Here is a 15,358-nt window from a genome sequence, read left to right as displayed (position 1 = left end):
ATATCGCTATTCGCACGTCCCCGTCACGTCGTGCGTATTCTTACCCTTAGGCCACTGTTATTCTCGGCGCACAGTCGAGTGATGATTCGATACATGGGGAAGAGGAGGGTGGCAGCCGCGAGCCAGAAGAGGCCGTACCGGTAGCGCACGATGTTTTCGGGGAAGTCGGGCACAGGAAACGCCTTCACGGTGATCTGCGAGACGCGCCGGAGATGGTGACGATCACTTTCAGCTCTGCCACGCTCGAGAATCGAGCGTAAGAAAAAAAAAGAAAAAGAAAAGAAATTCTACAAGCGGGCGCTACTGGCAATACACCTAATCCAGCTTGCTCTAATTCGTACCAACGTTAATCGAGCTTAATTCCCTTTAATCCACCCTAATTAATGCACTTTATTTACGTTCATTTACTTTACTTCACCGTGTGATTTCGCAGTGCGAGCCGCAGCAGGAGAAATGCCGCGAACGTAACGTCATTACTTGGTCACGTGGGCGCTTTGACACCATCGGATGATAACGCCGGACGCCGTATTCCTCGATTCATGGGGCATATAAGGCTTCCGCCTTAATAAACAACCCCTAGATTAAGCCGTACCGTCTGATTGGGCAATGTGAGTCACTGGAACTACGGCGCCTGCCACCATCGAAGAGCTGTCTGACATTCGGCCTATATTTATCACGGTGGTACCCGCTTGCGGTGTCTAATCAATTCACACTGCTCTAGGTAGCATACTCACCTTCGTTACATTATCGTCGTCCTTATTCCGCATCTTTAGGTACGCGGTGTTGATCGCCACCTGCGTCATGTAGGCCGTACCTGGAAGTGAAAAAAAAAATAATGAGCCTTCCTTATTATTGGGAGCTGTTGTTTGAAAATGTTGCCCATTATTGTGGACAAGCCGAACGTAACCGTGCGTCTCCTTCAATATCCTTGCTTACAGTGCACGAAGTTGACTCAGGAACGCGGCAAATGTACGGGGCCAATTACGTATGGGCCGAACTAGACACGATCGGTTAGTGGGTACTGCACGCGATCTCGCCGGAAATGACGCAGCACCAGGAATACTGATAACCAGCGCGGCTCCATGGCACAGCATCTGAGATAAGGCAAAGCCGCCTAGGTAGCGCAAGGCCTGTGCACTCTGATTTATGACGACAGGCTACTATGCCAGAAATATCCATTGTCAAGAATGGCGTGACGAAAGTGGTGACGTCAAAATCACTGTTGCTTACTTGGGAGCGTCCCCATTAAATATTATGGCAGTCGGGCCAGATAGCATGGCGTCATGAATCGGAGTGCACAGGCCTTGTGTTATCTAGGTGGCGCTGGATAAGGCAGCGCCCCCGGCTCGCTGAAAATGTAGTATGGCATGGCCGGGCAGTACCGTCAGCGTCATATTTACTAACCGCTAGATACACGTGTCGTTTAGTTAGGTGCTGCTTAAACATAATGAATAAGTAATCAGGCCAGCACCCGCTTTGTAGTTTTACCTAGATGGTATCACAAGTCTCTATTACTTAGTTATAAACAGTTTATCTAAAGCTAAATTTTTTTGCAATTGGCCTTTAAACTGGAGACAAGATGATAGTGGTCACTACGACGCACGTCTTACTCGACAGCGGTGCGTCTTCATAATTACTATGTTTACTCAATTCTAATGCCAGCTTTTCTAAAAAAAAAGCGTATTCAGAAATGACGTGCACGTTAGACTCGACTACAAGACCAAAACTACAATAGTAAAAGCTATCGTCATTGGCACTTCAAATTTCTCTAATCTAATACTCACGACTCTGTGGCTACGGGAGTTGCGGTAGCTTTATGTCCGATATGTTATTTATTTCGTCAGAATCTGCAGGGTGTCTAAGAACTGCAGCATCTCAAAGGTTGTCCAGAGCACCGTAGATCGGATGCTCTACGTTGTTAATAGTGTCAAAGAAGCCTTTCAGGAGCAACAATGAGCGATTGTGTGATAACCAAGTGGTGAGAAAATCACCATTACTATCTCTCTTACCGTGAAAAACTGGTGAGGGAACAAACAAGCGTCCCACATTTAGAATTTCTTGAAATTTAAAAACGAAATTGTGCGCTACAGTCGGGGTGATTGCATTTTTTCAATTTTTGCTGTCCCCAGGCCAATTTCGGAGCTTCATCAAGAACTTGTCCGCATAATTTTACTCCGAAATACTTCTCTGGCATCCACCAACCATCAGGATAGTTCCATCGGTACGGTCGGAAACCGAAGAATACGATTTGTAAAGCTTGGCCTAACAGTCGTAATATCATAGAACGAATCCCGCATTTGTATAAAGTACACTGAAAAATCACTACGACACATGTGTTACTCAACAGCAGCGCGCCTGCATAATTATCGTGATTACGTACGAGCTGGCAGAAGCAGCAAGCACAAAAGCACCAGCCATTTCGGCTCGCACTCAACCTTTGCACCCGCCACAGATTACCTCCAAGATACAACGTACGCGCGGACCGCGTATGCCGTTTAAAATGCATGCAAGCGCTGTCATGAGCGACTGCTCACCCCAGAGTGGCCTGTCCATGTCCGGCTCGTAGTAAAACTCCCTCGGGTGGCGGAAGCCGATGTCCAAGCCCTTCTTGCCCGGATTCTCGCCCTCGAAGTAATGAAGCGTGTAAGCCAGCGTAGCCGCCGTGTTCGGCGCGAAGTGAACGCACACTACGAACTCCACCAGTGAGCACGCCCTCACGATGACGCTCTCTTCAAGGTAGGCCAGTATCTCTGCAAAACGAAATGCGGAAGTGGATTCGCGATTGATCGCCAAAGCCCTCCTACAAATTGAAGAAAAAAAATGACGTTAGAAGACATGCGCGAGCTGTTCTGCACGTCTATACATTTGAACTGAAATTCTGAGGTTTTAAGTGTCAGAACCACTAGAGCCTCGAATATGCGTCTAGTACTATAGCCCGTGAGAGAAGCCCGAGTAATATTGAGGTCTAAATTGACTTTGGCCATACCATGCACAAGCAAACAAAGAAACAAACAAGTCAACAAAAAGAATTATAATTACAAGAACTCAAATTTGGGAAAGCCAAATAAACGAGGACACAAAAAAGGAAGGACAGACAGGACAAACGCTACTTCAAAGTAAAGTTTATTCTCTGGAAACCACGCTTATTTATCAGTGGACACAAAAGCAAAGTACGTCATTTGGGGGAGCTTGGAGGGCGCTTGCGCAATTATGTACTTTGCTTTTGTGTCGACTGATAAATAGGCGTGTTTTTCAGAGAATAAACTTTACTATGAAGTAGCGCTCGTCCTGTCTGGTCTTCCCTTCTTGTGTTCTCGTTTTTTTGTGTTGTTGGTTTTTTGTTGCACGCCGGAGTATGGGACTCCGCATTAATTTAGACCACCTGGGGTTCGTTAGCCTGCACTCAATACACGATACACGGGCTTTTTTTTTTTAACATTGCGCCCCCATCGAAATGCGGCCACCGCGGCCGGGATTCGATCCCGCGACCTCGTACTTAGCGCGACGCTATAGCCACTTAGCCACACCGGCGGGTGAGCTAAGAACACGAACTTCAGTATATTCTAGAAATGAATATGTTTTTTTTTTTTTTTTACAACGAAAGGAACTCACAGTAACAACGTATCATTATTCCTTGGTCAGTGGCCGCTAAAGCGGCACCTTTTCACATGACGCCGAATAAACTGAGTAAATAAATAAATGTAGTCGTGGCGGATGTCAATATGCCTGCAGTAATCGCACATAAATATACGAACGAAGTTTCGCTAATTCAACCTAATTATTATTGAACTTATGGGGGCATGTTTCAACTGCAGCTCTGAGACCAGGCAGCATAATAATAATAATAATAATAATAATAATAATAATAATAATAATAATAATAATAATAATAATAATAATAATAATAATAATAATAATAATAAACGTTATACGAAAAACCAAACTTTGCATTTTGTACCAGTGTCGAGAAATAAGCATCAAAAGTCGTCCGTGAAACGTGCTGCTGTTGCAGTTGATAGAATTCCGCACTGTAAAAAATTTTTTTTAAAGCGCAGTACGAAAAACGTCACTGAAAGGCAATGGATTTCGTGGCAGATTTTGAATCTGGACCAGGATCGAAGCTATTGCTAGTTTTTTCGACGTTAGGATTGGCAAAGTAGCGCGAAACAAAGTGCCAATGTATGCCTTGCGTCGTCCTTTTGTCCAATATTTTGTGCTGGTTTACTATTCCTAAGGTGTTGGTGTTAAAAGCAAAGCACTCTTCGACCTTTCCTCGGGATTTCGAACAAGATAGCGATTCACAAAAAAAAAAATCCAGGGATGACGCCACTAACAGTTCTCAAACAAGGAATATAGTGAATAGTAAAAACCAGTCAAAAGACGAGGGACAGAGAAGAGACGTGGCACACACGACGACTGGACTAACAACTGTGCTTTACTGAAGAACCCCGTCTCTCAGGAAAACCCGGCGAGCATCCCGGCATTCGTCTCTTCTCTGCCCTTCGTGTTTTGACTGGTTTTTACTATTCAGTATGTACCAACTGATCCAGACTGCTACTCTAAAGGAATATAGCCGGAGTCAAGGTTTCAAAAAGCGGGACACGCCTTATTAAACTTGAATTACACAGGCACGTTTCAAATGCCCTTTGAAGTCTCGCGCGTTCGTAATTGCCAAACTCTGTCGAACTCAAAATAGTTGTGTTGCTACCAACGCGGCAGTTTACAGCGGCCATTGAGAGTTTCGCTTGTTTCACGTTAGGAACGGGAGGCGTGATGGTCGCCACACCACGAGCGGCACAAGAAGAAGAGAAAAAATATAGAAAATAAAATGACCACTTGTAAAAAGAGCGGGAACCGATAAAATACGAAAACGAGAGCACGTTGATGTCTCGCGCCGTTCTGACAAGTATGGAATGCCAACAAGCCCAACGTATCGTTCTTTCAAAGAAAAGGACGAAATGATCATTTGTAGCACTGTCGCGCATTTATCATTTGTTTTCAGTTCGGTGCTCATTTACCTGGCTGAAAATTTTTAGACAAGTTTTGACGGCAGACATTTCTTTTACGCATTGGTTTGAAACTGCTGTTCTACGACAGGGCACGCGACCGCCGCTCGAAGGGCGTCGAGATTTCGAGGCAGTTACATGAAACTTTGTCGACTCGATTCACTTTTGACTCGACAGTCATCGAAGCTGTCCTTGTAGCAGCATCCAATTCGTCGTCGAGTCGAAAGACCATCGGTTCGAGCGCGTTAAAGTGCCCGTGTGACCGGTATGATGGCAGCAACGTCGCTGGAGCCAGCGTTTCGGCAAGCGGAGTTTTCGTCAGGGCAGTTGTCGAAACAGCGGCTCCGGCGACATTCCTTGTTCGACCGTCGCTAATCACTATACCCCCGGGTTTGTAGTTGCGTTTGCGCGCCGTCTCGAGCAACGCCGCGAGAGCGTCAGCGAGAGCAGCCTGGCCGCAATGTTGTACGCGTTCGAAAAGCCGACGTTCGGTTTCGCCTCACGCGATTGGCCTAGACTGCCCCACGGCCGCGATATCGGCGCGGCCCGAACAATCGCGTGAGACGCAACCGAACGTATGGTTTTCGAACGCGTACAAGACAGTGGCGCGCAGGCTACGGTGAAAACACTCAAATCGCAGAAGGAGACCAGGGGCCGTATTCTGTAACGCTTCGGTTTTCGAAGGATTCGGTTTGCGTGCAACGATTGGTCGCCGCCTGGGTGACGCCATCGCCTCAGCGCGCGAACGCATTTTTTGATGACGTCACGCACATGTCAATCACGCAGAAACCGAATTTGTCGTCTGCTACGAAGCGAAGCCGCACGCGCTGCTTCGGTCTGATCCGAATCGCGGTGTGCCGTGTGCAGAGCCTGTGCGTGCCGTGTGCACAGGCGAGATCGCGGCACTCGGAGCAAAATGACGGCGTGTGCGGTGCCTGTGGCGCCTGTTATCGTGCTTTTAGCGAGCCTCCATGATAGACAGCGACAACCTCGACGTCGACAAGACGCCTTTGAGATGACAGACGAGGGATTCAGGCGACAATTCAGATTCTCAAAAGAGACAGCGCTCCGACTGTGCGAGGAACTTGAGTGTGTATTTTGGCCGCAACGCGAAGTTGGCGTACGACGTCCCACCTAGCGACATAAATGGGTCAACCGAAGTAAACAAAATTCGTTAAGTCACTCACCGCCAGTACAACTCACACGCGTTTCATGATGAAAAACGTAAAGCTCATCAATACCATGAAGAAATTATTTTTATTTACCAAGAATCGCTCGTAAATTGCTATATTTTTACTCGGTTTGTGACGTTCACTGCCACAAAAAGAAACCTTCGCGCCGATTGGTCTCTGTCCTTTCACTTGTTTTCATTACGTCAACGGACCGCCCCAATGTGACGCCACCGCCAAACCGAATCCTTCGAAAACCGAAGCGTTACAGAATACGGCCCCAGGGTAAGAGAAGGGTGGTCTCCGCTTCGCGATGTGAGAGCGAAGAAAATGCGAAGGGCTGCATTGTGAATTGGCAAGTTGCGTATGTAACACAAATTTTGACCAGCTAAAGTATCGTCTCAGTGAGCACACATCTGTTCTGCCTAACAAAACGACAAATCACGGCATGAGACGCCTGCGTGCAATGTGGTCTCATAGATATCTCTAAAGCACGTGGACATTTTCGTGGAATAGCGCAAGGCGTTCACAGGCTTCTTTGACTTCTTTAAATTTCTCACATTTGGGTTACTATATATTCCTGGGCCACTGTTTGTGTGGCCCTAGGAACGTGCCAATTCTTGGTCGATGCTATACCCATCGCATTTACTTGTATCGCACTTAATTTCCTGCTTCACTAACGCTTCTGCTTCACACAGAATAATTCCAAGATCTTCAGAAGCCCAATTTTTTTTCGCAGATATCAACTTTTTTTAATTTAACTGCCTAACGATTGGCAAGAGGGCTTTTAAAAAGGCTACTTCACCAGATTATCTCGGTTTTTCCGTCGATCCTTGCGTAACTCTACGTAACGCGCCGAGTGCATTTCAGAAACCACGTGCTTATTCAATAAGCAACGACAGTAAATGCGTACCCGATTTGAGCCAAGCCGTCAATCACGTGGTATAACTAATACGACACACGTACCGATCCCTGGGAAAGCGGCGGCCACGAGCATCTGGTTCTCGAGGTTCGCGGGGCTGTACACGGCGTACTTGGGCTTGTCCTTGTTGCTCTCGTTCTTGTCCGGACGCTTATCGCGCCGCCGGTCGTCGAGGTAATCACCGTTCACCGTCACGTCGTCGAGGTCGTCTTCGTCGCCGGTCGTCGACGTAATCTCCGTCGTCGGGCGCTCTTCGTCGCTGTCGTCGTCGCCGTACTTTTGCACGTTCATCGTCGTCGGGCTCCGGGTATCGACCCTCGCGGAACGCGGACCTGCGAAGGGTTTACGTTCGGCCTCATTGGTATGGAACTGTAGCAGTTATCGTGCGCTGTAGAAAATCCGCAGACAAAAAAAAAAACGGAGGTGTGTCCCACCCTCTGGCGAGTACGGGATTGAAACTGTACTCCAGCTATCCGCGCAACTATATAGCTGGAAAGCCGCAATATAGTCCCATACAATCACCCCACACTGCCGTGCGCCACTCAGTCTCTTCCATAACAGCTGGTGCAGCGTATAAAAAGACGGAATAAAGAGAACAGATCAAACATCCCAGGAAGAAGCCGCCTCCCGGTCTCCCTATTGTCGAGCCGCGACCGCTCTCCTGGCCGTTAGGCCTTGCCGTTAGGCCTTGCCGTTAGGCCTTGCCGTTAAGCCTTGCCGTTAGGCCTTGCCGTTACGCTTTGCCGTTAGGCCTTCCCGTTAGGCCTTCCCGTTGGGTGGCGGCTCGGCTCTCACCGCAGCGGAAGAACGCAATACGCCTCGCGCCGTTCCCCGCCGTGCCTGTCTTTACTAGCGCTTAATACCTGCTACGAACCTGCGGCCTCTGATGCCAAGCCAGGCTCCCGCGGTGCCGCTAGCCTGCCTCCGGCCGGGCTCGTTCGTTGGATGGATGATGAAGTTGGTCGACAGGAACACCAAAGCGAGAACGAGGACGATCAAGAGTTCGAGGAAGGACAGCACGTAGTGCCGCTTGATGCACTGGATCGCCAGAGTCCGCCAGAGAACGGCGGCCGTCTGACGCGCCATGGCAGAATGGCCGACAGACTGCTGCCGCCGCTGCTGATACTGTTACTGATGATGATGATGGCGTGAAACTGTTTGGCGCTACTGCTACTGCTTTTCCTAACAACGTCAGATGGAGATGTCGATGGTGATAATCTCTAGCTATGGCACGTTGCCACAAAGGGCCAAGAATAGGGCAGTCGAATGAAACGTTGGGCAACAAAAAAAGGGTAACCCATGTGTCAACGCTAAAGAAGACAAGGTAGGCGTGCATGGTGGTTCGAATGATTCGATAATTTAACGTTGATTGTATGTCTCTATTTTTTCTGTTTCAGTCTATTTTTCACGTTCATTGTTCACTTACTTCTTAACTTATTTGTATCGCATTTCACGCGTAATTACGTCGACCTTCTCTTAATTAGCGTCCACACTTCGTGGCCCCTTTCTTTTTTCAGCGTTTGACACTCTCGAATGTGCCCCTCACCTTGGATTTCTTGCCGCTCTTTCACGCTACAACGAGGCATAGGGCCTATTAGCCCCGAATGTTTGCAGCTTCCTCAAAACACACGCTAAAGGCTTGGACGACGTACTCGCGTGGCCGACGGCTCTCCGCTCTTCTTGCTTCTCTGACCCAACCCTCCTCGGTCACAGACTCGAGCACTTCGCGCCATCTGGGGGAGGACACGGTAGTTAAATTAGATAGCACTTGGCGGCGCCGCTGCATAGCGCAACAGTGACAGAGGCACTCACATGACACTCCGCTAATTACAACCATTTTGACTATATGTTTAGTTGCTCACTACTGGTACGTGTTGTCGCCATGGGGAAGTATAATTTGATACCACTTTCAAGATCATAAGACTACAAGTCACTTAGCCAAATTTTTCTTCTAGAAGTGGTTACAAGATACCCGGATCTCAGATACGCCAAATCCACCTGAAGTCACCTAAGAAACCTTGTGTTCGAACATGTGTAGGACCGTATAATTATGGAATCCGCAGAATAAATTAACTTCAGCGATATGGTTCCCTGAACAAAGAAGAGAAAAGGCGAAAGAAAAATTCTGTGCAATAGAAATTTGCAGTTTATTTAAGTGAAATTGATTTTCCAAATTCTTTAATTATGGTGTCTTTGTTCTCCGCTTCATTAATACCTCTTTCGTAACTTTGTTTCAGAAAGTTTATTTCTCTCTCTCTCACTCGAGTACTATTGTTTTTTAGCTTTTTTTGTTACTACCTTTCCACCCGATTCCTCGCCTATCCTCTAGTGGGTACGCGCCATAAATGCAAATCATCATTTTCTTCATCATCATCATCAAGAACAACATCATCATAGGAATGGCTTTGATTCACATTAAAAAATCAAATACCATGCGACAAATATCACTGTGGCTAAGGGCTAGTGTTTAGGCCACGAATGTTTTATGACAGGGCCAACCCCGATTAATAAATGACCAAATTATTAAAATACAAAAAAGTCACACATGCTCTCATGAGACAACCGCTAGACGGATATGAACGAATTTGGTTGCATTTGTAAGAAAAAATTCTATTATATAGGAGCTACAGCAAGCAGAATTACCGTTTACCCGCCGCGGTGGCTCAGTTAGCTAAGGCGTTGCGCTGCTGAGCACGAGGTCCTGGGATCGAATCCCGGCCACGGCGGCCGCATTTCGATGGGGGTGAAATGCGAAAACACCCGTGTACCTAAATTTAGGTGCACGTTAAAGAACCCCAGCTGGTCAAAATTAATCCGGAGCCATCCACTATGGCGTGCCTCATAATCAGAACTGCTTTTGGCACGTAAAACCCCAGAAGAAGAACATAATTCTGGTTTAAGGCCTCATAGTAATGCGAAAGTTGGCAGTTGATAAGGTAAAAAAATAACCTAGGCAGACTTAGCTACTGTTGACATCTACGTATTGCGACGCATGGTTGCTTTGGTAAACAATAGTTATTATCAATCATTTAATTATTCTGCTGCGAAGATTACTGTTTTTGCAACGTGTGTGTGTATCCGATGGTTCTGTGTATGTATCATCATCATCAGCCTATATTTATGTTTTCTGCCGTCCTCGACTGCGCTTCCCTTCTCTTGGTATCCATATATCTATGTATCTATGTATATATGCATATACATACGGTAGACTTCGCTTAAACGAAACTCGAAGAGACAGAAAAAAAGTGTTCAGTTTCTGAGGAGTTTTGTTTAGGCAGACGACAGTTACCGAAAGTTGTGTGAAACTCGCTGATTCTTTTAACTTCACTGTGGTGAAGAGAGAGAAAAAGGTCCCTGTTCTCTGCTTTGAATATCGTTTCGTTTCTTTTGAGTCGTGTTCATGTGCGAAACGTATCCCAAGAAACAAACCCTCTCGTCAGCAGTCGCCATGACCCCGGCGTCCAGTTATAGCAGCGTGTCTCGAGTACTCTGGGAACAACACGAGCAGCGCGGGGTCGAAATTCGAGCGGACCCTCACAGAATCAAAGACTTCTCAAGAGGCGCACTCATGTCGTGGTTATTTATCTAGTCTACGAACTTTCTTTCTTTCTGAGATTTTTTGTGGCACTCTCGGTTCGTCGTGATTGTTGCACAGTAAGCACAGCGGTCTGTGCGAACCTCTCCCAAGGAACGCATGCCTGGAACGCCGGACGCCTGTCCGGGTGGCTGCTTCAACCCTTCGGTATAAGCAGGTGGGTGTCCGGCCGTGGGCATCGAACCCCGCATCTCCTGCAGCATAGCCGGGCGTCCAACCCGCCGAGCCACGGGCTGCGGTGGGTAGCCGCCACTCCGCAGCAACTCCCGCCATACCTGCCATCCTTTCTGCAATATCGCTGCATCATGCATGGGGCCGCGCTCGACGTGGAGGTGTCTGTTAAGGATGAGGCTCTGTCGCTCTAATACTAGGTGTTTCTTTTTAGCTGCATCATTTTTAATTGCCTGTGGCAATTTAAGTTTGACCACGGTTAAAGGCGCGCGTGTAAGGCAGGCGTGCGAAAGTGCGCCGTGACGAAAAATGGCCCGCTGTGCAAACAGTAATAAAAACACTTCAGAAAATGCTCGGATTGAAGCCACATTTATCTGGGAGGCTTCCTGTAAACGAAGTAAATTAGCGGCTTTGAAAAGAAAATTTCGTACATTTCGGTCTGTGTGGGAATCAAACCCGGGCCTCCGGCGGTGCGAGACGAGCACGCTTCCCTGAAGACACGGGTGCCTTTTTTTTTTCTTTATTGCATGAAATTATGAGTAATTTCATGCGAAATTGGTTACGCTACATTAAGACACACATGAAAAACAAATGCACACATGCTAGGCAGTCCAATGAAAGTTCAAAAATCGTGCAAACAAACACAAGCGTCCAGATACGAAATCCACTCAGGAACGGGATCAAAGGTTCCAACCACACTACGCAATTGAGCAGCCTCTTCTCGAAAGGCAGACCTTGTCGAGCGAGGTGGCACGGCATGTCTGTCGATCATTCGGCCTCCCCATAATAAATAGAGTTCTAACAACATAAACAAATCATATGGTGTATTACTGATATTGTCTTTTTGAAAGGAAGGAACAGTATACCGTAAGGTGTGAGTCCACGGTTCTGGCTTACTAAAGCTGTGCCTAGTGCATGCCTGATTACACACGTCACGTGTGCAATCACACGTGACCTGTGCAATTCACATTGTGCAAAAATTCACCGACGATTACGATAATCCCTAATGAGAAAATTTGAGCGCAGCTCAATATGGGTTTTCATTTCGCGATATATTAGCTGGCGCGGACTATCTGTCTCGTGCGGCACGTTGCAAACGGAGCGAAGTGTGGCGCGACTGCCTCGCTAATCGGGAGATCGCGAGAGGCAGCGCGTGGGCGCGATTCGCAGCAACCGCCGCAGACAGACATCCGCTCATGCAGCGCTTTGTTTCCATATATGGTATCGTAGGACGCGCTCGCCGCATGCGCCATCGGTAAACAGAGGACGGCGCGCTACTCCTGCGCCATTTCGTAGCGGTCGTCGGCCGTCTTGTGCGGCAGTACGCTTTTCCCGTCACGCTGTCACCATACCCTCCTCCTCCTCCTCTTCTTTCCGCCTCATGCTATCGCTGCACCCTCCTCCTCCGCTTTCCCCCTCGCGCTCTCTTCGCTATCGCCATCTTTCATCGCCCGCTGCGCTCCACGTTTGCTCTTGCATTCTTCGCTGTGCTTGTTCGCTCGGTTACGCCGAAGGCAACGCCGACGCCAACGCTCAGCGCAGAAACGGGCGCCTAAGAGCTGCGCTCTAAACTAGTTTTAGTGCGAAAGCATTGTATATCCCGTTATGCGAAAATCGGTCGGCGTGACCGAAAGAGGGTACCAAAAAGGGCCGACGGCGCAAAGAGCGAAAACACGCCGAAAATGCTCGGACTCGCGTAAAATTTCTCAGTGAGGTTCCCTGTAAACAAAAGGAAATTAATGGCTTTCGAAAGAAAATTTGGTAGATTTCGGTATGGGTGTGAATGGAACCCGGGGGTTTCCGGGGTGCGAGATGACGAGCACGCAACCCCGACGCCACGGCGGCTCCCTGGTTCCCGTCGGTGTGCTTGGTGCACGCATTGACACCCGTGGAGAGATTGACGCTGTACGACCGCAGCCAACTCGCCAGCGACGATGCATCACGTGCGATCTCTACTTCGACCACGGTGTAAGATAGACAGGGTGTCCCAACTACCCTGCACCAAGATTTAAAGATATGCAAATGCCACGTAGCTGGACAGAACCAAGGCAATGTTGTTTGCCGTCGCTTGGATTAGATACTTTGAGTATTTTACAGCGAAGGCTGCTAACCTCTAGCCCCGGGTATGCATACCCCGCATGCGTTCCAAAGGGGGGGGGGGGGGGGGGAGGTTACCCTGGGTGGGTTACGTCCGTATCGGGGATACAGCGCGTGGACAGGAATGGAGACGGGAAGGGGGAGAGGGGGAAAGAGTGTGGCGACGGCGTCTACACACGTGGCCTGAGCTTTTGTGGTTATAACGTAACGCGCGTCGGAAGTGCCGGCGCGGCTGCAGCAGCATGGGAGGTGTGGTGAACGCGGCGGTGCTTGTGACGGCGTAGTGTGGTGCCGTATGAAAAACATATATATACGATTTTATAATGTACGCAGCCTAAACAGCTTCGCTGGCAAATCCGCCCCCCTATGAATTTTGTGCTCCAGCTTTCCATCTGCCCCGCATGCGGAAAAATGGATCGTTCACGGAGCCGACTGAATAGGCACTCCAAGCTAATCCTCATTCGTTTCAGCAGCAACAGTAACACAAGTTTCTTCCAAGTTTTTCAGAAACTACAAATCTTGACAGCGAGAATTTCCCGGTGATAAAAATGCATTACTGCGGATCCCACAAGTACAAAAGAACCTCTATTATGCAGGACAGCAAAGTTGGCGTAAAGCACAATTATCACCCGAAAAACAAAATGTACATTCGACGTGCATGTCGGAATTTACGTGAAAGCGAGCTTTAGTAAAGCAGGTATTTAAATGCTTTTCAACAGCGATGCGTACAATTTTGTTTATTTTCATTATATGCCATCAAATCAAATAAAAGGTGGCATACAGGTACGGCAGATACACGGCTGCGTAAGACTAATTTAATCTTCCTGCCTGGTTGGCGAATATCATTGCTTGTATGACTTGGAATCAGCTATAGTGTTAGCCGAAAATCCGTCATTGCAAGCCATGTCTGGTGTAAGCCAGTGTCACCTGCTTGGAGTACGTTCCACGTAAACAACACTGTCACTGTAAGGCAACCTAACCCCAATTTTGATACGCTCAAACACCATCTCTTACCAGCGAGAATAACTTCCTAGACCGAAAAAGAGTGAGCGTGAAATAGCGGATGATGGCTGAGGGCGCTGTTTTCATCAACATCGGTTCGCTCTACAAGAAAATCTGAGGACGGCTAAATACCAGATACCACAACAGGGATGATGGTACGAAATGACTTGACCACCGATGGCCAATCAGATAACGCGTGATAGCTGTGTTTGAGTACGTCACTAAAGCGGCACCGATACATGTGCGACTTCCAGACGAAGGTAAGCATTCGGCAGATACCTGCCTGGTTGGGCACAGATGAATTAAAGCGAAAGAAACCTCCAACGAAAATTTATTCTCTGACATGTCGGAGAAGCTTGTGTTCATTCTGGGCAAGTCATTTGGAAAACTACGCGATGAAAATGGTAACATAATAATGAAAATTGTATATCGCTTTTCGCACATCATAATGCTTTGCTTATGCAAAGCATTAAGATGTTTGAGAATCAGTTTTATAGCTGATTCTCAAGCATCGTGAAAAGGATTTAGCAATACAACCCTGAGCCCGTCAGTGGTAAAGGGCCAACTGAATTGTACTCCAACGTAGTCCCTTTTCGTTTAAGCAGCAATATTAACAGAATGTTCTCTTGGACTTTTCTGAAACTGTACGCACAAAATCTGCGAATATTTTTCGGTGATCAGAATCTGAAAGAGCGCATTGAAGAACCACAGATTTTTTAGTTCAAACTCTAGCATCAAGGAAATCAATGTTTGGGTAAAGCATAACTGTCACCGAAATATCTTCAAGCCATTCACATGTTCTTTTTTTATTTTTGGCATTTCACCTAATTACAAAATTATTCTTAATTAATCAACTTCTCAAACATTATAATTAGATGAAACGTGTCACATAAAACTCGCGATACAGCTTGCTGTTGCTCGATACCTGCTACATAAAAGTGTTTTTCCGAGCGTGAAAGAAGCCAGCGAATAGACTCAAAATTGCCGTGCGACTCGCCACTCGAAGCCCTTTGCGTGCATTCGCGGGCTTCATTCACGCTCTGAAAAACTTTTATGTAGCACGCATTGAGGAGCCGATAGCTTGGCCCTGCTCACCAGGCGATGCTGGTCTTCAGGGCTCGGGCTTGTCAGCTGGGCCTCCCACTGCTCGACGGTTGGTCCGGTGATGCGTGGTGTCGATGGGTTTCGCCCACATTCTCATACCATGTGGTAGAGGGTATTGGGCGCAGAGCAGAAGGCGCACTTGTAAGCATAGCTAGTAGGATACATGGCGTGTAGGAGGGTGCCGTGCTGGAAGGTGCCGGTCTGTAGTTTGCGAAATATCACCGCCTCTTCTCTTGTTAGCTTGAGATGCGGGGGTGGGTAGATCCTCCTACCCAGTCTGTAGTGGCTTAGG

At 47.7% G+C, this 15,358-nt stretch overlaps 1 protein-coding gene across 1 annotated transcript in view; it reads right to left on the bottom strand.

Moving 5' to 3' along the window:
• The window catches only part of LOC119432575 (ATP-binding cassette sub-family A member 13-like), a 127,390-nt gene extending 118,631 nt beyond the window's left edge, over positions 1-8,759 (bottom strand). Inside the window, exons 1-5 of the mRNA XM_049658306.1 lie at positions 8,644-8,759; positions 7,142-7,429; positions 2,535-2,750; positions 735-814; positions 45-194 (exon numbers count right to left, since the gene is read on the bottom strand). Of these exons, the coding sequence (XP_049514263.1) occupies positions 45-194; positions 735-814; positions 2,535-2,750; positions 7,142-7,429; positions 8,644-8,683 (774 nt within the window). The 5' untranslated portion in view covers positions 8,684-8,759. The remainder of the gene's footprint in view (positions 1-44; positions 195-734; positions 815-2,534; positions 2,751-7,141; positions 7,430-8,643) is intronic.
• Between the last annotated feature and the right edge of the window lie 6,599 nt (positions 8,760-15,358).

This window comes from Dermacentor silvarum, chromosome 11 (genome assembly GCF_013339745.2).
Source record: "Dermacentor silvarum isolate Dsil-2018 chromosome 11, BIME_Dsil_1.4, whole genome shotgun sequence".
NCBI lineage: Eukaryota > Metazoa > Arthropoda > Arachnida > Ixodida > Ixodidae > Dermacentor > Dermacentor silvarum.
The sequence above is the reverse complement of the archived record's forward strand: the minus strand, read 5'-3'. Positions and strand labels throughout refer to the sequence as shown.